This window comes from Strigops habroptila, chromosome 10, assembly GCF_004027225.2.
Source record: "Strigops habroptila isolate Jane chromosome 10, bStrHab1.2.pri, whole genome shotgun sequence".
NCBI classification, from domain to species: Eukaryota; Metazoa; Chordata; class Aves; order Psittaciformes; family Psittacidae; genus Strigops; species Strigops habroptila.
This window is the reverse complement of record NC_046359.1, coordinates 736,867-761,101: the sequence shown is the minus strand read 5'-3', so window position 1 is coordinate 761,101 and position 24,235 is coordinate 736,867. Positions and strand designations below refer to the sequence as shown.

At 42.2% G+C, this 24,235-nt stretch overlaps 1 protein-coding gene and 1 long non-coding RNA gene across 3 annotated transcripts in view; both read right to left on the bottom strand.

Annotated features, from left to right (window-relative positions):
* Window positions 1-990: 990 nt before the first annotated feature.
* Window positions 991-12,265, bottom strand: LOC115613488. The gene is made up of 2 exons (XR_003993400.1): window positions 9,788-12,265; window positions 991-1,049 (listed from the first exon to the last, which is right to left on the bottom strand). It is a non-coding gene; the product is annotated as an uncharacterized LOC115613488 (long non-coding RNA).
* Window positions 12,266-13,689: 1,424 nt separating this feature from the next.
* Window positions 13,690-24,235, bottom strand: part of AIG1 (androgen induced 1) — a 125,731-nt gene continuing 115,185 nt past the window's right edge. For both annotated transcript variants that reach the window (XM_030498947.1, XM_030498948.1), the window contains exons 5-6: window positions 17,523-17,686; window positions 13,690-14,363 (exon numbers count right to left, since the gene is read on the bottom strand). In XM_030498947.1, coding sequence (XP_030354807.1) covers window positions 14,326-14,363; window positions 17,523-17,686 — 202 coding nt within the window. In that variant the 3' untranslated portion in view covers window positions 13,690-14,325. The remainder of the gene's footprint in view (window positions 14,364-17,522; window positions 17,687-24,235) is intronic.

The window sequence follows — 24,235 nt, the reverse complement described above, 5'->3', positions numbered from 1 at the left end:
TAGATACACTGCATATATGTGTACATCTATATGTACTTTCCATCATGCAGACACCCACTAGCACAGCTCTGAGCACGTGTCTCATGAAATCCAAAGGATGAGCATACGCTCAAGTGCAGGTGGGGCACTGCAGCGTAAAGCACCTTGCGGCTGCGGGAAGTGGAAGGCATAGGTGTTTGCTCTGGAACAGGTCACGTTGGCTCTGTTGCACAAGGTGGGCCCAATATGGAGGAAATTCTGGTATTTGCTATTTTTAGGCTCAGCTTTTTCTTGTAGGGTCACAGCAGAGGAGTAGGGTTTATTCACACATGGTCATCACTTGTATGTTGTGGACACAGACCGTGTGTCATGCATACCCACTCATTTCAGACGTATCTTTCAGAAGCAGTGAGTACTCATGGCACTGGCTGTACTCTGAGAGACATGGAGACGCTCAGCAACCTTGAAAGAAGCCTGATGCTGGGGTCACAAATTATGTTTGGAGAACGGTTCCACATCAAGTGAAACATTTATTTTTCATTAGGAGTCCTCCTAAGATTCAAACTGGAATTATTCTATGATAAATTTAGCTACAGCATTTCTGGGACAGGATGTCCAGAGAACAAGCATTCTTCATCTTATCACCAGAAAGTCTCAAATCTGACCTGCAATACAAATTTGGTGCCAGGTGTAGTACTGTGTTTGTGGTCTGTTGCAAATGTCAGCCAGCGAGGGAATGTGTTGGGTTATGGCACGCAAGTAAAAAGCACAGAGCGAAGTTCAGCTGCATTTGCCTTTGCTGGGAAAGGAAATAATTATTCTATTTGTTTTTCTTCCAAGATGGGAATAGCAAATGTCTTTCTCACCTCGCTGAGAGGAAAAAATCACACCCAATATGGTTAAGGTGCATCCCTTTATACTGAGCAGCATGACAACCTTGCAATTTGAATAGGGTTGGGTTTTTTTCTGGCTCTTACCTTCTGGTTTTTTTTGCTGCCTTTTCTTTTTTTTTCCTTTAATGTGGTTTATCCTTGAGAGATGCCTCATGCATGAACATCTTGGGTTGTTTCCTACAGAATGGCAGAGCTCATAAATAAAAGGAATGGGTAGAGCAGAAGTGAAGCTCATTTTCAAACATGCCTTTAGAGGAGCTGATTTTACTGCAATCTGGAGGCAAATACTCAACCATAGAGGGGAAAAAAATAAATCTTCAAAAAAGCCATGCTGGTCTGTCACCAGGAGTGGGCAGATTGGTCCTTCCTAGAGGTCTGATGTGATTCTTGGCAGACGTGAGCTTTGATACCTCCAAGGGTGCTGCTTTTGTCTGTTTGCTTTTGTGGTGAACATGCTGCAGCTGAGATCCCCTTTTCCCAAGCTCAGACACACCTTCTGGAAAGCCAATGGTCAGATGAGTATTTGATGTTTGTGTCCCATGACCAAAGGCAGGGCTTTGGGAGTAAAACAGGAGTACAACAGATGTGTGGACTGGGAATGCACCCCCGCACTGCTGCTTTTTGATCCACTGCACCCTTTTGGGGACCCTCCTTCATTTTTCAGCCACCGGATGCTATGGCACAGATTTCTTGATCTGTGGTGTGGCCTTCTCTGACCCAAGGCCCTGTGAGAGGGAAGCCTTTGGGCACAGCTCATTCATGAGTTCCCCTCAGCTCCGGTGACAGCAACCTGTGTCCCCGCATTACTCCTTGGCTTCGGTCCCCTCGCGGTAAGGCGATCCTCAAAGTGAACATTAGATGATGTTTTCTGGGCCAAGGCTTTTCCCCCGGTGGGCTTCGGAAAGGCACCTCTTAGGGCTGACATTGCCTCCATCCAGCCTCTGCAGCTGAGTGCTGTCCCAGCATGACCTAACGGTCACTGCCCCGGCTGCGTTGCACTCTGGCTGTGGTACTATGATCAACCCAACCAAATCGAGGGCAGGTCAAATCGAGGCACCATGTGGATTTTCTTGTCCAGTTCATGTCTTACCCCTGACCACACACCAGACAAACTCTTCCTCAGCCTGTCGTTGCTTTCTTAGCAGTTTTTGCTCTGACCACGGTGATGCTGGTGACAGGGGAGGAAATCCAGCTCTGTATGCAGAGATGTGCAAAAAAGAGCTGCATTACACTTAAGTCCCAAACCTTGTGGTGCAGTCCCATTTTCTCCCTGGAAGTGGGGAAGGGAGCATGGCTTAGCCGGAGGCAGTAGGGGCTGCAGCCTGTGGGTCCAATGTACTGCTCAAGCTGCCGTACCAGGCACGCAGTGGGTGAGTTAAGGACATACTTGCAGCCTTAATTCTGAGTTTCCTAGGTTTTGTCAGTTTAAGCCAGATTCCTAATGTTATTTTAATGCAGTTGTTTTGTGTGTGAATAATATGCTTTCTGTGCCAAACCACAAGCTCTGGAACTAGTATCTCATAAAAATGCCTAGAGTCCAAAGCTAATAGCTGTTATTCAGCTGGTTGAATGATGCCTAAAAAGTTACAGATTAATGCTATTCCCCAGGGGAAGGTAAAATTAAACTTGACTTCTGATGAGGCTGGGTGTTATTTCTTGCAATATCTGAGCCTGGGCTGGGGGACATAGCTCACTGCACACCCTGGGTGCTCTGTGGCAGGGCTTGGCATTGTGAATGCGTGCAGAGAGTGCTGGGTGGGCTCTACCTGGAGTCCTGGCAGGCAGATGTTGGTGGGTGAGAGATTTTCATCAGTTTTCTCTTAAGCCCCTGCCCATCCAGCAACACTCCATCCAGCAATCACAGGATCATATCACAGTTTGGATTGGAAGGGACCTTCGAAGGTCATCTAGTACAACCCCCGTGCAATGAGCAGGGACATCTTCAGCTATATCAGGTTGCTTAGAACCTCATCCAGCCTGGGCTTGAATGTCTCCAGGGACTCATCCTCACCCAGCCTTGCTGCTATGGGCAGTGATTCAGGGGATGCTGAAAAGGCTGGGGGCACGATGGACAGGACACACAGCTACTCGCTCCTTGGGCCAGCAGTGTCTGGGTGAGTGGCAGCTGGGGTGAGATCAGGTCCTGTGCCCACCAGCCTGGCACGGTGAGCAGGAGCCAGTGCTGGAGCCAGCAAGCAGGCAGATGCCCTTTCCCCTCCCAGAGGGTCTGAATGGGGCATCAGTGACCTACAGGGAGCAGAGTGGGGAGTGGAGGGGACTGGCAACAGGGGTGAAGCTGTCACTCGGTGCTTGAAATTGAGCCACAGGATGTCAGTGCAGCCTGTGTGAATGCCACGCTTGCTGAAAGCAATGACTGTCTCCTCTCAAGAGCACACAGGAAGATCTCTTTCCCAGAACATCTTATTTAGGAAGCTCACATCACAGCAGCAAAACAGAATGCTTATTTGGGAAGAAGAAAATGAGATGTGGCCCCAAGTCAAGGTTTGCGTGTAGGCACCATGGCAGAAAGTTTGAGGACACAGCAGAGGCAGCTGCTGGCTCAGTAATGAACACAGAGCTGGATGGGCTGGAGGCTCAGACAGCTGGTGTTTGCTGTCTGCAACCTCCCATACTGGCTGCGGAGTTGTAAGGTATCTGTTATTTTCTTGTTACAACACAAAGGGATTAGCTAGATTAGCTTCTGCAGAGGTGAGAAAGAAATGTGTCATGAAGACCGTTTATTTTGTCCTAATTGGATTCACACCCTCTTTCTGAATAAACCTCATTTTACTCCAGCTCTTGTGTTTTTTTGTGGCCATGAATGCTGAGCTCTTTCAGGGATGGGCAAGCGAGTCCCAGCTTCAGTGGGGAAAGTGAAGGGGTTGTGCTGCAGTCACTCGGGGCAGGCAGCCTGCAAGCAGCGCAGCTGAGGAAGCTCTCATGGTCATGTCCCGGGTGATGCTTCGTGGTCACAGACAGCTTTTGGCAGCATGAGGTAAAAGCCACTCTTTGAACAGGGAAATGTAAGCTTTTCAGTCCTGAACAAGACATCCACACCTGCTCTGGGTAAGCTGCAGCACAACATTGTGGCTTGGAGAAATGGTGATGCTGCCCATAGAAAGCAGCATATGCCAGTCCCCCTTCAGCAGGGTGAGCTGTGCTGTGTGCTAAAATTGTCAGCAAATTTTCTGCTGCAGTTCATCGTCTTTTCTAGCTGGTGTGGAACACTGTAGGAAAACTATCTTTGTCTGCTGTTTTTCTTGGATCACTCACTCAGAAACATGGAAAGTACCTGCAGCAGGGGTGGCTTCTTGAGTTGCCCTTTACATCTCTGGAAAAAAAATGAGCTCAGATGGAAAAGAAAGAAGAAAGAGCATGGTTTAAGAATCCTAGGTCTGGGTGTTTGCAAACTGATAAATGTCCTCGCTGTGTTAATGCCACTAAATGAGTAAATGCTTTTCACTCCCATGTCCTTTGCACCGTGCAAACTTTTGACGTTTCTGTACTGGCCACTGTGATTTGAAGCTCTGCCTCTGGGTCAGATGGGTATCAAACACCTCAGACCAGCTGGACTGAGCAATGTTCTCTTGATGAGCACAGCAGAAACCAAGCACAAAAGAAATGAGATTGGGGGGGGGGGGGGGGAGTCTAAATTAGGCCTGCATATGCATTATGGAGTTAAGCCCTAAATTTGAAATTCTTCCATTTATTTCTTGTTCCTACAGAGAACAAATGAATGCTAGATCAGGAGAGCACATTTCTCTGGAGAGCACCTGCTGCTGCAGTTTCCAAAGATGTCCTGTATTTGTGGATGGCTCTTCATCTACACCAACCTGTGACTTGCCTGAGAGAGTTTGGTAGGTCTTATCGGAATTTGTGCACACATATTAAACTTGACATAAAATTTCTCTTTTATTGCTGTTTTGGTCATGTTTCTCCCCATGACAGATTGTTGTATTTTCTCTTGGCTTTGTTACTCTATGACTGGATGCTGAAGCATCAAATAAATCCATACGCTGGGTACATTCTCTGTTTGAGGTGAATATTGGAGTGATTTGGTATATAGATTGCCATAATTCTCGATGATACCTTTTGCCTTGCTCATTTCATCTTGCAGAACTCATTTGCTTTAGTACTTTTAGAGCTCATGGTAGGTGCTAAATAAACATTTCAAGCTATAAAAAAAGTTACTGGCCAACTGTGAAGTGGTAAAATCACAGATGTAAGCAGAGCATCCAGTTCTGCAGGGCAACCTTCAGATTCCCCCTCTTTCTCTTCCTATGCTGCCGCTTTTGTGGCACATCAGATGAGGCTTTTACATTCTCCCTCCCTGCACAGTTCCATAGAGCAGCATCCATTCTGACCTAAAAAACAGCCAGGAAAAAAAGCCCAAAATAAAAACTACATGATCAAACTAATTCGAAGGAACTTTTTCTCATATAGACAATACAGTCTATTTTTCCTTATCTTAATTTCTGGAGTGCCTGAGCCATCTCAGAAAATTTCCCCTTAGTATTTAGCCTGAATCAAACATGTAGAATTTTCCTAGCAGGGAATATTCCAGTCTACAACATGAAAGTTAGGCATAAGGAAAATAACTGAAATCAGACCCTGCTACTAGAAAATACGATACAACCTGGACAATGAGAAACACCATAATACATCTGCATCAAAGGTGCAATTAAGAGAGCTGGTAGTAAAGGCATCACTTTCCCATCACAGCACCCATGCAGCCCAGTGGGAAAGGCTTGATGGTACAAGCAAGCACAGGACAGGCTCTAAGGGTCACCCAGCTAAAAAGCGGGTGGGGGGAACCAACAGGCTTCCAGTCCCTTTCTCGCTGTCCTTCCAGAGGGAAATGTAAGTAAATGGAACAGGCTCCTCCTCTGCAGATTGACAGTAAAGATTTATGGATTGCTTGATTCAGAACTTTCTAACTTTTGGAAATGCAGAACGACCCATCTGCCTATTGCCTTCTTAACAAGCTGGAAATTGAAGGACACTGTATAAACTCAGGGAAAACCCCAACAGTCTTCAGCACAAAATTCAGTTAAATCTCTGCCTTCAGCAGCTTCCAAATCACAGAAACCTTGGGAATACAGGAGCACTGGGGCACGGGGCCTTAAGAGGCCAGAGTAGAAATCAATGTTGTTTCCTTTCAAGAGAAACTATAAATAGTGTTTAGCATCTCCAAGCAGGCAAGTTCATAAGTGAGCCTGCCTGATTGTGGACTGGCTTCTTTGTCAACTTAGTATTCAGGAGAGGGAAGAATTGCCATAGCAACATTCCCAACTTCTGACATGTATCATGCAGATCATGTAGTCAAGGCAGCGCAGCACCCTCACACATGTGCTCTGTGAACTTTTGTATTCCTGACAGTATTAAAGACAGAACTATGTCTCATGATTGACACACTTGCCTGTGTGTCTTTATGATTCCTTAAAAAAAATATGGAAATGCTCCCCTTCCCCCATCATCCTCCTTTGAACTGTTTTCTCTTCTCCATCCCACTGAAATGATGGGAACAGCTCATGCCCCAGATCTGCAGATATATGTTCCTGACAGTAGTCCTACGCTATGCAAATGTGTAAATTGCAAAATGTAGAGGGTTTAAAAAAATAAAGTATACCCAGCAGAATCCATATTCTGAGTAAAAGCACTGAAAGGAACTAGAAATCTTCCAGTACTTGCATAATTAATGTGCTATTAAACAAAGCCTTACATCTTTCTTCTATTGTTATTGCCTTTTTTTTTGTTCTAAGTTAGTCTGAAACCTCCAGACACACACACTAGTCAGACCTATGGCACATGCCAATATACGTGTTGCCCTGTGGAGGAGCTGAGTTTACAAGCAAAGCAGAATAGTTGTTTGCAGCCAAAGCCTGGCTAACCCCTGGGATGGCTTGGGCTATGTGGACTTCCCGCTGAAGGGCAAGCACCACACATTACACAGGGCTAAGCTATGGGCCAGTACAAACAGGATGCTGCAACACTGTGCAGTAAAATCTCCTCTGTAACCCCGACAGCAGTGGCAGCCAGGTACTTGACTTTACAAGTGCTCTTGATGCAATCACAGGTCACCCAGTGAACCTCCTTTAAGCTTACTGTCTATCCAGTATTATGGCTCCCTTGCAAAACCCTGTAACACCAGAAATAGTTGGAATATAATTATACCACTATATATACGTGCCTCTAACAATGCCTATCCTACCAGTGGTTCTGACATTAGAGGTATCACAATATACTATCTCGTGCCTACGTACTTCTTCCTCAGGCCTGGGATTTTATGTGCTGTTCTTGGCAGGATGCTGATGACACCTTTTCTACGTAAGGCTTGGCCTCAGTAGCTCCTTCTCCAAGGAATGGGCTCGAAATTCTGCATAACCCTATGGGCTCAGAAGGGGGAGACCAAAACCCACTTTGACTGAGTGCTTCTTTCAGGACTGGAGATGCACCTATCTGTGGGCTACACCTCAGTGAGGTGATTTTTATCTTCTAACGAGGTTCGTTTAGCTTCTCATGGCCTTCTTTCTTACACAGCTCCCCAGAGCTGCCTCATGAGTACTCACTGCAAAGTGTTCGTGTTGGATGGCAGACGCTCCCACTGCCTGTGCCAAGGGAGTTCTTCTGTATAATGGCCCACTGGAAGCAAGCCACCTTCAGATGGTGCCAGCTTTTTATATCTTTCCCCCTCACTCCCCATTCCTGTCCTCCCCACCATTCCTCCGCAGTGTTTAGGGTCACTGTACAAAACTTTGGTACCTTACCTTCCCCAGGCATGGTGAATGTAATTATGTTCCAGCCAGCATTGCTTAATGGTTCAGCTGGGATTACCTCCCCAACGAGCTCCTGAGCTTCATCCAGGTTTGAGAGCTCTCCCTGCTCATTCCAAGAAATAAACATTCAAGAAATTCCTTCTTTATAACTGGTCCCATGGTGACTCTTGGCCAGACAACATTCAGGTAGTTGAGGTCCTCCATTATCATAATTTTTGCTGCCTCTCTAAGTATTCCGTGCTTAATTGCCTCTTCCTACTCTATGACTAATAACACTCCTGTTCTGTTAAGCCACCTCTAGAGAAAATGGCTTGCAGCTTAATACCAGTAGCAGAAGAAGGATGACCTCCCCCTCTTTTATCCCATTACATCTGTCAGGTGTAAACTTCAGAAGCCAAATTGGGAGCCATTATTAAATAAGAACAATTTATTTTATTTTACATAGTACCTAAGCTAAGATGATTCTATGTATAAAGATAGCCAGGCACTCTTCTAGCTGCAAAACCAAACATCCAGGAACGCAGTACTACAGAGCGCTGCAGCAGCAGATCATCCCTATTGCTAATCAGGATGGCCAGCAGCTCACCAGCCTTGCTCCCAGGAGAAAAGTGGGAGCACAAGGAGCTGCCAGTTTGGGGTTATGGTGGAATTACATGTCAAGAATGATGCCTTTCACAGTGTCTGGTTTCTTTCCATGTTAAGCAAATAACTGCCATTTAACATCTGGCTGTCATTGTTTGTTTCCACAGAAGATCATGTGTGTATGTATATCTGTGTGCATGTGTGTGTTTAACTTTCATGTACACAATATTCATACAGTGGGGACTATCTGCATATTAAAAAAAGCAAAGAGATATTATGTCCTAGTACTGACTGTACCATAGCAATCTCTATATTTAGAATGCACACTGCGGAGATACTTCTCCAGCCTAATGCTAGATGTTTACTTTTTAATACACGAGCTATATATAAAATGCTGAACTTGGACACCATGAGTAGCTACAATACAAATTATATGAAAAACATGCTATTTTACTTCTGTCTCATTTTACACAGCTCTAAGGAGCAGCAGATGACTCCTCTGGTGGGCCACGCAGTCTGTGGCCTGCCTTTCAAATTTCCGTACTGGCATTTATTGTTCTGAGGTTCAAATCCCTTTACAGCTGTGGTCTGAAAAAGAAAAGGGCACTTAAGGGATTAAGACTACAACTTGCTCTTCTGGGTTACATTAAAATCCATTGATTTTCATCTGTTACTTGAACAAAACAGAGTGCATTTTTGATAAAAATAAAATTGCTTATTTTGGAGAATATACATTAAATACATTTGATGCTTATGGTCTGTAAATTGGACAGTTCAGTTTTTCTTAGACTTACTTATTAATACAAGTACAAGGAAGTCACTATGCTCAAAAGACCTATTTTCACTCTCAGCACAAAAAGCTCTTTCATTTCGTCACCAGAAGCACTACAGAAAGCATCCCACCTGCAAGTCCACTTGCCTCTCGTTCAGCAAAGCCCCTGCCCTGAAGAGCACCTGTGCATGTGCTTGGAGTTCAGCACATGCCCAAGCAGTTTTCTTAAACAGATGATCTTCTTACTGTCCAGGCTAATTTACCTTTCCCTTTGCTCCTGCTGCTTCAAAAAGAAGAGAGATCATCACCACTGTAGAAAGTTGACCAGTCAAACCTTCAACGGTGTTTTTTCCTGGGAATCCTGCAATAGTCAAACCCCAGGTTTAATACTGCAGCCAGACACGTTGAAGGCACCTGCACTTTTACTACACATACACACATTGGGCCTGTGATCCTAGCTTAAGTGGCCAGCTACAGCAGCATGTGAAGCTTTGAACCACATGAGCAGAGCAGAGCTGCTGTGATACCCCAGAAGAGATGGCTTTCCAACCCTGACTATTCTATGATTCTATACTATGCGCTATGCTTCAATTAGGAGCTTTCTTTTGCTGCTGCAGATGGAAAATGCCTATCACCAGCATTTGCCCCTGCTCACATGAAGCACAGGAGCATTAAAAGATAGGATTAGTAGCATAACTTCTCCAAGGCTGCATTCAGAGGTGACCTCACCTACGTATCTCCTACTGCTTGCTCCTTTGTTCCCAGGGCAGGAACACCAAACATACCTCTGTGGTGCTAACCTCATGTTGATGGTCTCTTCAAAACTGTACTTTAACTCAAATTTTAGATTATAAATCCTTTCAGTGTTCAGTCCAGTGGTATCTGAGTCTTCAAAGGCTACTAAAGTGTGTTTCAGAGCAGACTGACCAATCTTTATAGAAAATAAAAGCTGAAGAAGAAATTGTTGTTAGGATTTGGAATAGACTTTGAATAGCAAATTCAGTAGGAAAAATGAAGTAAGAAATGTATGCCTTATACACCGTCATTACAAACTGCCAGATAAAAGCCTGCAGAATGGTCACCCATCTTTCAGTCTACTCACAGTGTCCAAGCAGCTTTGACAGGCACTGGTGGCAATTTAGTTAGTATTACTCATGTGGGCAGAGAAGCAAAGAATCAACTTAAAACTGGGGAAAATACTTGTAATTTTTCCTTTAAAATAAGGCAACTATTGCTACAGAGAGGCAGCAAACTAGGGTTTTAACACACACAAACTGAATCGTAGACTAAAATAATTTCATTTTGAAATTGTGGCAAAAGTTTGCAAATTATGGCAATGTTTTTGTAACAGAGTATTATGGGAACTACGCATATATGTTTTGGGGTAGCTAAATGCATGCGGAAAGTCAGGATGAGCTTTCTAAAGCCAAATAGGGGATACAGTTGTACCGAAATTCATGGCAACTCTGTGGCTAGACTTTCTAACTAGCCTTAAAAAAAAGCCCAAGCTTTTTTGCATTCTATACTAAATCAAGATTACAAAGTCAGGCATTCAAGTCTGAGGTAATGTCAGAATTAAGGCTGTCTGTTCAACCTTAATTTGCACCCCCCCCCCATGAATTATGATATTAGATGATCACACATTTTTTCCTATGCCTCATTCATAACTCATGATGGATGGTGCTCACTGAATGATGAAACTGTGTTTTGTTTTTTCCTTGTGGTTCAAGGTGTGGCAGCCTGCCTTATTTACTGCATGCTATATTCTTCTCTGACAACCAAACTAATGATTCCTTCACAGAGTTTTCTATGCGGTTTATCATTACAGCTCCAACACACTCAACAAACATTACTAATTTAGTTTTACTGCAGTCCTCAAGGGAAAGGCTAGAGTTTTTTCTCTTAGTTTATCCACCTACAACCAATTTTCTTTGCTCAGTTTTTCATCAAAGCTTTGCTTCCTTCATATTTTGTCTAGGCAGCTTTATTTGCAGCAGCTTTGTGGGGGTATTGACTACACATGGGAACCAAAGATGGGATCCCCATTCTGGTGTGTGTCTTGGGTAGTCGGGCCTGGAGAAGGTCAACAGATCAGGGATGGGCCACAAGATGGATCATTCCCAAAGTTGATAAACAATCTGGAGAATTGCCTATGCACCTCAGGGAAGTGCTGTCTTGCATCAATGCTACCCTTCTTCTAAAGACCCATTTCCACGGCAAGAGAAAGTAAAGTTTTCCAGACTTGATTTTTTTTTTTTCCATAGACTTGCACTTGAAAATAGATGACTTCTTCTGTCAAAAAGTTTTCTACCAAAAAAATAGTTCCCCCAAGAGAAATACCTTTCAGGGACAATTTCAGCCATGGTGGTTGAAATTTGGCAAGCTTACAAGTGACTTTTACTTCAGTCATCATTCATCCATCATCTTTCTTAAGATTGATGGATTGTGTAATTCTAAAGGGAATGAACACAGTCTAGAAGAGCGCACTCTGGGTAACAGGCCCCTAAGTTATTTATATCATGGTTCATACATCATAGGCTGAATTTAATGCTCTAAAATGTTTTTTACTTCAAATACGATGATTCAAAGCTCATACAAGGTGAAGAACTTTCTGAAATCTGAGAAGACAAATTGAGTTCAAACCATCTTGGAATACTATAAATTTCCTCAAACCAATGAAACCCACCACATTTTGTGTCACATATATTGCCTTTGGCTAACACTGCCAACCTCAAGGGCTTAACGGAGATCTAAGCTTGGTAGTCTATTATTTTTGAGGTGCTTAAGATTCACAAGTTCACAGATATGAGGGATTACAATTTTAAGTGCCCCGATGCTGCACCTCTGAAAAGGAGTCTTCTTTCACTTGGACACCTACCTATGGGTTCAGCTATGCAATTTTGATCTCTAATGTTTCTGTTCTCTTTATATTCTTACTACATTTCCAAGATCACCTAGAATGACATGGTATTAGAAGAAAAACTTTTCTTAAGCAGGTACAAAACTTACTGAGAAAGAGGAATCTTTCCATCAACAGCCAGTTTTTGAGGCCTCATTCAGTGGTGCAATAAATACAGCAGAGATGTTCAGAGGGTGCTCTAGCAGAATGTGTACAGCCGAGCGGCATTCTGGCATTTCTTGTTTTTATTTAACACATTCTTTCCATCAGAATGAATTCCTGAACTCAGTGAAGGAAACAATCCCTGTGAAATAAAAAAATTGCAAAAATGTCCTAGATTTAACAGCAGAGCACAAGTTATGCAAGTTCTCCATATGACAAATAAGTCAACAAGGTTTGTGCTTCGGGTTTCCCACCCTAAGCTGCAGTTGATAATCTGCCACAATGTGATGTCTGTCACTGCTGCTGCTGCTGTTGTGAAGTACAGCCAGATTCCTTTGCACATTCATCGTCCACAAGTACTTTCATGTGCTACCACAGCTTTCAGAAGCAGTGACTTTAAGCAGTTCCTAGCTCACTAAACATAACTGATGCCACATTTTCTTTCCTTCCTGAGTTTTGAAAGCCTGTTGCAAATAACAGATATCTTACCACCTTCAATAACAACCACCTATCACAATAAAGCCCTAGTTATCTGTGGCTAGAGCAACCATGTTGCAGTATTAATGTGCATATGCGATGCACAGCTCAGGTCCAGCGGAAAGTAACATTCCTAATACAAGGCCGCATGGCTACAGGAAATTTGCTTCCAAATTCTGCTAGTTTTGGGTGTCCTGCCCTCTCCCTCTGTGGGACCACCAGAGGAGCTCCTTCTTCTTTACCTGGCCACCTATTTCCACGAACTTTCTAGCAAATTGCCTAGCTTTCAAATCTTTGCAACTCTGATCAACAAGTTAAAAATTGTTGAGAGGACACACAGTCACGAAGACAGTATCATCACAGAAGCCTTATTTTTGAAAGAAACCATCAAAAAAGCACACTGTTGAACTTGTGTATTGTATCCTATGATAGTGTATACATAAATACATTTAACAAATTACTGTGGAGCCATGGCATGAGTTGAGTAAGAGCAGTTTCCCCAAGAATTGTTCTGGAGCAGAAACATGCTGCTGGAGCAAACCAGCAGAACCTGGTTAAGTCATTAAGACTCTCCAGAAATCCCTTGAATAAAAATCACATACTAACATTAACCACCTTTGAAGGGCTCTGCATGTATTAAAATAAATACATCTAAATACACTAATGAATAAATGTGATGAGAATACCAAGATGTTTGGATCTTAAAGTTACTTTTTTATAAATAATTTCTTGCTGAAAATTATTCCATTCACTTGATTTTAACTCTAGACAATTTTTCTGCCTACTGAAGCTCCTTCTTGATTGTCAAATAATTAAACAGAATCCTGTCAACTTTTAAACTGTGGCTATTGTTTTGCAACTGAATTCCTCATACAAACAAGCATATGTTTAACTTCAAACATTTGCTTACATGCCTTCCAGAAGCAAGACTTAAATGCTGTCTCTGGTACAACACTAATGGCTCAGCCCATCTATTGGGAACTTATGACTTGAAAATGCAGGATCAGGTCTTGTACTGGGAAAATAAGAAAAAAAATCCTCATGTAGAAATAATATCATCTACAGTTTTCACTGGAAAACCTGAAAATATATCATTCAAATGCCACCAATCCACCTAGAATTTCAAGAATCAGCCTGAAGAAACAGAAACACTGGGATAATTTGATCTTTATTTAGGCCTATTTAAGAAAAGTTGCATCATATTCAGATAGTCTAACACTGCAAATAAGATTTTACTGGACTCAAAAAATTAACATCACTGATTTAAGGCAGCTGTTACATAGTGTTACATTAATATTTCCATCAGATTGAATTCTTCTTCAGATACATTCATGCAATTAACTTCTACTGTATTTTTACATTGTATTTTGAAATATATATTGTTTTGTTTCCCCACATTAGACCTATCTGGTTAAGCTTTTCTCAAGCAATACAGAGGATTGACTCATTGTTCTTCTTGCTGGAAGTGAAAAGATTTAATGACTTCATGATTTAATGACGTATTTGATGCAACGAATGCATATGAGTGCCATGGACATAAATCTACATCTTATATGTGTATGTCACATGCAAGAACAGAGAAATAGGAATGATGTTGAAACATTATTATTATTATTCTTAGCTAAAATCATTTCCCTCCATATAAAACCCGAAAATATCCTTGAACTGAGCAGACTGCCTATTAAACTTCCTCCTTTCCGAAAGATTCCTCTCCATGTCAACCTCTGCTGGTGATGAGAAATCTTCCATGAAGCCATAAACAATGCTCCATGTTGCCTCTATTTTTCAGTCCAATTTTGGCTTTTCTTTTCCTTCTTCAATACCTGAAAACATATGGAGAACAGCTTTTAAAAACTCTCAATTAATAAAAATGAATAGTTTACTTACAGAGGTTCTTCTAATGCATCAATCTTTCTTTTCCCTTTATTGCACTTGTTTCTCCCCTATTTGCTCTCTTGCATGTGTTACCTCACCTGCTGTGAACAAAAAGAGCATGTGCACACCTGATGCCAGTGGTTGTCCAGTAATGAACTGCTCAACCCTCTCTCCCACCAGACCATTTTCAAATCACCCTAACCCCTGGCTGCAGGCTCAGCCTTTGACGGTTGCAGGGGCTGGGAATAGTTAGTTCCCTCACCTCCTCTGCTTACCTACAAGCAAATTAGATGTATTTTACTATCTGAAGCTGAGCAGCTGACTTTATTTGAAAGCACGTTTTTAAAATTGTGTTTCAGAATTCAGTAGCTTTAAGAGCCCTCCATTTCAACACTGGATATTTAAATATTTGCAAGTACATCTCCCTTTTTGGAGAGTAGAAGAATGAAGAAGCAATTACTGTTGATAGGGTGCCTCTCTCTTCTTGTAACAGCCACATAGCATTAGGAGGGCTCAATTGAGTATAGGGCTCCTTAATGAACTTCTCTCTGCGGCAGGACTTGCCTCTTTCCTATGCTGAGCGAAGTCTGGGCTGGGCAGCAGATGGTGTTTTTTCTGGCAATGAAAAGATTCAGCTATTTCATATGCCTGTTCCTGGACAATGAATTACTATTGGTATCTGACAGAACTATTGTTCTTCTAACTAAGCCCTCTCTGCCAGACATCTCAAATACAAATATTTCTTTTGGAGGTTTTCAGCCTGCTGCAGGCTGGAAAAGAAAGACTTCTGAGCACTGAAGGCAGAAGAGCAGCAATGTTTGAGAATGCTGAGAGGAAAATCCATTCACAACTAAGATCACCTGCTAATGCAATATATCCATAGATAGCAGGTACACTGAAAGTCAGTCGAAAAACACAATTAATTCCCATATGGGAAACAATAAGACCCATCTGCAGCTAGAAACCACAACTGCAGAGCTGCCTTGCTGAAGGAAGCAACATGGAAACAAATGGGTCTGACACTGCCAGCAGCCCAAGTACAATGGTCTTGGGTGTTGCTGGCAAACCAGTGTAATGGAAGAGCCACAGTTGAAAGTTTAACAACCAAAACAAGAGGCTGGGTCCAAAAGATTACAGTGGGTTTACAAGGCTGCTCCAGAGCCAATCTTGAGTCTTCTGCTTTCTGCTGGAAGGAACTTTTCCAATAGTTTTAAATGAGCTGGTTTATTTGCCTTTTAAAAGGAGCCTCTTTCCTTTCTTCTGAAGCACTCTACTGCAGATGCAACAAATAGATTGGCAGAAATGCAGATACCCTCAAAACTGTGGACAGACATTGGCTTGTACAAAGGGCAAATTTTTCCTTGCCTACCATGTTTGTGGTTTAACTTGGAAAAACTAACTGCAAATTATTTTGTCAGTAGTGAGGTTTTATTTAATGCATCTCCAGAGGAAAAGGAAAAAACTCCAAACCCCAAACAACCTACTCTTGCCCCAGAAATCTTCTCATGGCAGGCTGCTTTGATTTGCAAACTTACTGTTTAAAAGCCCCTTTTAAATGTATGATTTTTCAAATAATATTTTCCCAAGTCTCGCATGGTGACAGACTGACATTATTTTACGTCTCTGCTGTTTGTAGTGTGCCTGCCATCTGCTTCAGGTTAGGTTTATACAAAGTGTCTCAAGCACAGCAAAGCAGCAGGTGATTCCTGGCATTTTCTGGTTTGCAAATGCTTGAGCTATGGAGGACTTTGGATCAATATACTTTAACCAAATCCAGGAAATGATGGAGAGGATAAGGCGGCCATGGTGAACCTTGGAAGAGTTTGGAAGAATGACCTGACTGAAGATAGCTCCTCTAGGGTTGAGTGCCACAAAACTCAGGAGTTTCGTTATGCATGGAAATCTTCCACCATTTCTTATTCATGGACTTGGTAAGGACATGTGACTCTTTACCACATAATTATTCTTCATACAGGACTTATGTCAAGTGAAAATATTATTCCTTGTGGCTGCCTTTTTTTAGAAACTTCTTTCCTGAATTAACTGAAGTACGTTAAATAGATGTGAATGTGACAACAAACTAAGGACTGGAACCACACTTGAATACTCGTTTGATTGAATACTTGATTGCTCGTTCTAGAGCAAAACCAAAAAGACACTTCAAAAGTCTTTGAGTAAAACTGCTTAACACACTTCAAGCGAACACTTCACAAGCGTCTAACATTAGGTTTTATCTAGTACTGGAGGACTTGTTAAAAAACAGTTACCCGCGCAATAAACTACCATATGAATTTATGGTGTATTAATCAGTGCACACTAAGTTTTCCAAAAGGGTATACGGGCTGTTCATATGGTCCCAACATGTTACAGGCCAAACAAATGTAATGACAGAATTCCTACAGAGCATGGATTTCACTCTAGTTGTGATTTGCCACTGTGGTGACGATGAATGTTGTTTGTTTATTTTAGGCAATTTGATAAATGAAAAACATCTTTCATAGATTAAAGGAACTAACTTTTCATCTTGTGTTTGTCTTATTTTCCCTTTTCCTCGTCTCAGCAACGGGTGGCCTAGGCAGGGTAAATGATGTAGTCTTCACAGTTATGTTTACCCTGCACGAAGGTGATCTTTCATTCTTACTATTTTACTGACATGAACATATTCATTTTCCTTGAGTAAATTTATAAGCAGGAAACACCTTATACCTGAAAATACTAAGAGGATATATTTTTATTTCAAAGTTTAAGCTTACCGTTAACTGCATTCCCACAGAACAATACTTTATTCTAGCTGCATCTAATGGGTTCATCATCTAATAAGTGGGTTGTAAACCAAGTGGGTTGCAAACCTCTCAGGTCATTGCCATCAGCTCTTTAATTAGTATTGGAAGTTATAAAAAAGAATACATATTCATAGCTCACCAAGCTTCCCAGCAGCCATTTCATTCATCCATCTGCTTTTAAGAGCAAGCAAACAAGATGTTTCAGTGGAACTTCTGTCATTCTCCTCTGTTTTAGCCAGTTTAAAACCTTCTCGACTTCCAGGGGAGCATACACAAGCCCCGACGGTGTATCTCATGAGTTAATATTCCTAAAACAATACTCACATTTTTGGGTATCCCAGATGTAGTTGTTCAAGACCTCTCCCACCAAGTAGAACATGTTAATTATTACAGTAACGGCTGCAAAAAATACTACTCTGACACCTGGGCTGAGGTGCTCAAGAAGCGGGTACGCCCACACTCCTGTGACGTGGTGAATCCAGCACACCCTGAAACAAAACAAAAATAACAAGTACTGACTCTTACAGCCCTGTTTTCCGGAAGTAGCTTGGGCTATAGGCTTAGCTAGTGCAACCTGAAAAGCAATTATTTGAAAGAACTGCAAGTTCGAACTGAACTGGAGCACCTGGATGACATCCACCCAGAACAGACACCACAAACTATGAAACTGTGACTGATTTCCCACATTCTTACTGCTTTGTTTTAAACTTTACATGAGCGCACAGCCAACTTTCATATTCCGATGCAGGCAGGTATTTCCTTGCTGCGTTTGTATTTACGAGGAACACACGCCCCTGTTCCCTGTGACAGTGTGAAAACTGCAGCACTCTCTGTTCCAAGCAGGTTCTTTATCCAAAGAGCATTCAGCACTCTCCAGGGCCTCCCACAGAACCCAACTCTCTGCTTTCTGCAGCATCCTTCTTTCATTTTGTACACGTCTGTGTTTCTGTGGCTTCTCCTCACCACACCTGGCAAGTGCATCAGAGTTTTGGGGTTTGCCAGAAATGTGGTTCAGCTTCTCTTTCCGAGAATAATTTCTTCAGCACCTGTGTTTTAGGTTGCTCCTCCTTTTCTTTCAGTTACCTGGTAACATTTGGGATCTAATAATTTTTTCTCTAGGTATGATAAACATTAAAAAAAAGAAGAAAGAAACAAAAAAAGAAACCACCTCATCAGTGAAATTCTGCTCAGCTCCATACTCACTACACAGTAAAGGAAAAGCAACGATGGTGGTTTGCTGGTGGCATAGAGATTTTTAGCATTCAGCTACAGGGGTGACTGTTGGTACACTAACCCAAGAGATGGGGTGTCAGCTTTACTGCAGTGCAGCCTGAAGAAGCACTCCGGGTATGTGGTTTCGCTGTGTGTAAGTGGATTGGACACCTGTATCCTCTGAAGGGATAGCTTTTGTGTTGAGACCTGATATATGTGGTGAGTGGTGAAGTAAGAGGGAGCAGAGCGAGTCCATACGTTCCAGTAGGTGGAAGCTAAGAAAGGCAAACGCTGCCAACCAACAGAGCAAACATCACGGAGGCTAACCGGGAAAAGTGCTCAGTGGAGACAGGCTGGGGCCGTGAGCTGCTCGGTTCTCTTCAAGAATGTAAATCTCTTCCTTTCTGACCTGGCAATTTGAGAGAGCTCACAGTGAAGCACAGCTAGAGAAGACTCAGCAGCTGCACAGACTATTATTGATGGGGATTTCCACATCCATATGATTTGCTTCACTTGCTAATAGTTCTATTTGTTTAAGAAAGACTTTTGATCACTAGATCAACAGTCATAGGCTCCTGAGGGGCAGAGACACAGAAGTCCACCCAAAACTGTTACCATAAATCACTCTCTGTCACATAGAGTACAGAATCCCTGTTTAACGATTCTCCATCACTCTGGAAATGTACATGGTTGTCATAGCTTCCTCCTCCTTAGAAAAGCTTTTATTGCAGCCAAACTCTTAACAGTTAAGACACTTCATGTAGGAATCTACATGTGTTAGTAAATTAATCTGCATGATCTAAATACGGATTAAAACCCTTTCTCCAAATGAGTTCACATATGGAAAATAATTTCTGTACTTTACAGTTATTTTCCACAACATTCTTCTATGCCAGAATTAACCTGACAAGATAAAGGTATCTGAAAAAATAAAGGGCTCCTGTGTAACCCACGGTAGCGGGATACCATCTTCCTCCTGATCAAAGAAAAAGGTGGGACAGTTAGGTAGAAGGTAATGAGATGCCCTCTACTCCCAGATTGGCTTAGCAGGGAGTGCCTGTTATTGCCTAATGTTCTTCAGTTCCATTTGCTTTTGTTTTATGATCATTCTGTGAAAAACAAGCTCCAAGGAAAAACTTGAAGAAAAGCCAGGGCTTCTTTTTCACTTATTTTCTCTATAGAGCCCAGCACTATAAAGCACCTTTACAGAAGGACTTTTTTCAAGTCCCTACTGCACCTACTTACATAGCCAACTTCATGAACCAAGCAGTAGTGGCATTTACTAGAATGCATTTATGGTGCAAAGTGGAAATATTTTGCAAATCCATCCGATGAGTCACTGACGAGCTCCTGAATGTCAGTCATCTCTGGTTAGTTCAGAGTCTCTGAGTTCAGCTTATGCACTGTGCTCTCTGCTGCCCAGCACAGGAGCTCATTCATTGCTGGGTGATACTGCTCGTGCATTCAGTGTAGCTGTTGTACGCCTGTCCCTCGTGCAGCCACACCACAGGAACTCATGCTTTGAGCAAAAATGGTACCGAATGCCACTCAGGAGACAACAGTCACAAACCCACCTGATTAGCAGCCCTGATCTTTCTTAAAATGGGCTGCTTGCTACATTGGGATGGAGTAATATTAGCCTTCTCTCCACTGAGCAGTGACACACTGACTATTCCTGCATTGTCTTTACCACAAACGGGAGCAGCAAAGGGATGACTGCTGCCATGGAAACCTCACCTGATGGCCTTTCTTAGTGGGTTTGTTCCTGCTTCAATATAAGCTATCTTGATGCTGTACAATAAAGGGCTGATCAACTGTAGGCATAAAGCTTCCACACAAGATTAATGATTACTAACGTTAATGAATGCCTTCAACGTTGCAATTCTAGTAGTCATTATTCCTGTCCAACCTCATCATCAGATAAGCACAAGGGAGCATGAATTAAGATTTACTTAGGAGTGCAAATCTAGATCCAATTTAAGACCCTGTTATTGAACAGGTATAAAAAATGGGTCACTTAGATAAAAATAAATGGACGAGGAAAAGTTTAAGCTAAAACTGGACCAGCTACTTTTGAGAAGGCAAAATTAACTTGAATCTCCTTGTGTCTTGCTTCCATGGCAGCCCATGTAGACTATATAACCACGTGTTTTCAAAGATGAATGTATTATAGGTCATTGAGCTCATTTAGCCATTTTTTAGAACTGGTGAAAAAAAAGTAGGAATGAAAATATTCACACATTGTATTCAGATTAAAATGTCTGTGAAAGGAAGTGGTGATTTCAGAAGTTTTCAACCAGTTGGTGTAGAAATCAGAAAAAGCTATTTGAAAACACACAATATTGCTTCTTCTTAACAAGTCTGTCAAAAATTTGACTTTGTAAAATTTGACTTTGTTTTTCACTTCTAGAATACAGTAGATGTTGTGTATCTCTCCTATCAAAGTAATCAGGAGGAAGTGAAAACTACGCAGAGAAGATACAAGTACATTTATTCTTTGGCTATAGATCTTACGTTGATAAAGAAAAGTAACTACAAAAAGTTATCAGAACCTTGTTGTTTATGTGTGCTCTACCTGTCACTGTGAGTAATGCAGCTGTTACAACAGCATGTGTACAACTTAGTCCTCGTAGAAGCAAGCTCAACACCTGCGTGTAATGGTGGATAACCATGACACCCCAAACGATTTTCCAATAGGAGACATTGCAGAAAATGGTTGCTCCTTCATGATGGCTGCTCTCAGCTGCAAGACTGAATATACTTGCACAGGCACAACAGCATGATGCTGTCTGAACTCTGAGAGTCTCCACCCATTTCCTGCCCAAGTTGAGTCCCTTCAACAAAGTCCACAGTCAAACAGCAATCAGTAGTATGTGTGCTGGAAACAGAAACTATAAAGTGAGGGCTGTGTAACTTTTCAAGAGCAGTGAGTGAGAGGACACAGAATAATAGTGCATGTCATAAAATGGCTGAAGAGCTCCCAGTACTCTTCCTCATAACAGAAGAGCACTTCAACAGAACTCAGAAACAAGAAATTCATATCTGATAATGAAAATACCTTTCTGAATGATACCTAAGTAACCTCTGGAATGCTGTACCCTATCTTTCAGTGATACATCACTGAAATCAGGATATTCAAAAAAGTTTTCAAATATACAAGTTCGGAAGTCTACTTAGTCCACTCGTCTGTGCCAGATAATGCAACTCTAGCAAGCTTCTGAAGTCAGGAGGCTGTACAAGCAATAAGAATGTGTACAGTTATGCATAAGTGCAAAGAGTACAAGGTATATCAACCATCAAGACTGAAGGATCCAAGCATCTACTTTTTGACATAGGTTTTTGAAGAATATTTCCCTTACAGGCTGGTTATTCCAAAATGGCCTGCTAAATCTTCTCCTGAAGAATCTGACATCAGCTGTAGTTAGAGTCTGGATATGACTACTCTGATGTCTATAGCAGTTCCTTTCTAGTTACTTCTTGCAGCAGCAAATCCTGTCCCGCATCTTCTGTGCTGTTTCCAGTGACTAGTAGAAAGGAAGGCTGAACCTTTAGTCCCAAACAAATCCTAAGTCATTTCACATTGTGGCTACTCTTTATCAAACAATAGAACACGGGCATTTTCTATGCATTTACATGATCTTTCCTAGCACCACTCTCTTCCTTTTCTACAGAAAGTGAGAACTTTACCCAGAACTATTAAATTGTGGAATGTCTCCTAGAGGAGGTGACTGGCTTACAGCAGCTGAGTCATTCAAAACTTCGACGAACAAATCATTTGTGTTCACAGAGTAGGGACCAATCCTGTGCCTTCAGAGGCAGGAGCACAATGACCCACACTAAATCTCTTCTACTTTTGGTTTCTTACACTGACTGATGTGAGGCACATTTTCATAAATCCTTCTGATTTTTTTTCCTTTCCCCCCAACAAAAATGCCAGAGGACAGCTTGCGCTGCAGCCAGTCAGAATTATTAAGATCTCAGCCACATTAAGATGCTGGGCTTCTTATGATACCAGCCAAGCAGTCCTAAATCACCTACACCAGGAAGGTACATCATTTAGACATTTTAAAGACTAAAAAATAGTTCAATAAACAGTCATCAGTTAGGAAATAACAGCAATCATCGCCTCTTGTTCCAGTTTCTTATGCTGGATTCTCTTCCATTGATCTGCGTGGTGCTGAACAATACATGGGTCATAGAACTGTGCTCCTAGTATGGAGTGGCTGATGCAGTCAGAAGATGACTCCTGGAAAACTGCAGCTGCAAACAGTGTCACATGCAAAACATACTCAGCACGATGTGGTGCTGGCATCCTCTGGGATGAACAAAGCTTAGCAGAAATTTGTGTTTATGTACAGGTAGCTAGAATGATGGAAACTCTGCAGATTTGCTGCAAGGTGTTGTCATCTTTGGAAGTCATCTATTCTGATAAACAATATTTCATTTTAAATATAGTAATGGTTGCTATGCCTTCCTGAGCTATATTTTAAGGAGCTGCACAAGTAAGTGAGAATATATTATCCATGTGTGTCATCTGTGATTGTACTGTTGCTTTGACTGAAACACTTGAGGATGTGGAGGTGGAGGGGAGCCAGAATGTATTAGTCCATAATGGCTATGTCAGACCTAACAGGCTGAGGATCCATGCAGCCTTCTCTTGCTGAAAGCACTTCTGTGCTCCCATCCTCCTTCTGGGTCAGGTACAGGGGATGCTAATGTTCTCCTGGCCTATTTCTGCTGCTTCTACTTCTTCCTACTCTTTCCTGTTCTCACTAGCTCTGGCTCCAACTCCTTCCTCCTCCTCTGCATTGTCTCATCTATCACCCACATCTCCCATCAGCTTTCCACTTTGATATCAAAGCCTGTCTCTCTCTTTCCTCCCAGCTTTTCCCACTTACATAATTTCAGCTTTCAAGCTGCTGACCTGTGAGTTGTACATTTCCTTATCCATTTCTTTTTTAACCCATGGTCCTATTTCATCTCTTTTGCCTGCCCCAAGGACTTCTTACTTGTTTTTTCCCCAACCACTGATTCCTGTGATCTCTATTGAACTTCTGTTCCCAGTGCTCACTTCCAAAAGCATTCATGACTCTCTCCCCACATACACACAGACCCTCAGCACACCCAGGCACAGCCATGATGTGTCTCTCCTGCTCCATCGGCACCAGCAACCTCAGAAATCCTTCTGGTCTCTCAATCCTGCCCTTCTTTATTGATAAGGTTGTCAATTCCCACCAAGCTTCACACTCTCTCTTCTTCATAAGAGAGAACTTCATAACTCTCCACATCTCCCTTCTGACTGCCAAGGTCTGTCCTAGCAGTCTGCACCCTTACCCCTTTGCCAATGTTTGCTCTTCCTGATCTCCCTCTCCTTCTATGGAGAATCACTAGTGGAAATTCTACAGCAAGGCTGACAGCATTGATCTCAAGTTCATTCCAAATTCTCAGTGTACATTCCTTTCTTAAATTTCTTCAAGAAGAATTCAGCAAATTACCCCATCTAGACGCTCTCCCTCGACAAATCTACAGAACTCTCCTAAAGTCACTTCAGGAGAATCTTATTTTCAAATGAAATTTTGAAGGTACCTGAGCTCTTTAAATAGATTTATGGAAGAATGAAAGAATGAATCGAGTCCAAGCTTGGCACATGTGGAGGCAGCTCCTTGTGGATTTGAGATAGCAACAAGAGAGCAGATCAAGCCTTTTGCTCCCAAACACGTAGCCCAGCTACGTGTTTGGGAGAAAAACGTGACTAGCGCAGTGGAGTCAGGTTCTTAGGGTCTGGTTTTTTGGCATCCTCAAGCACTCAAAAGCAGAGAGAACAA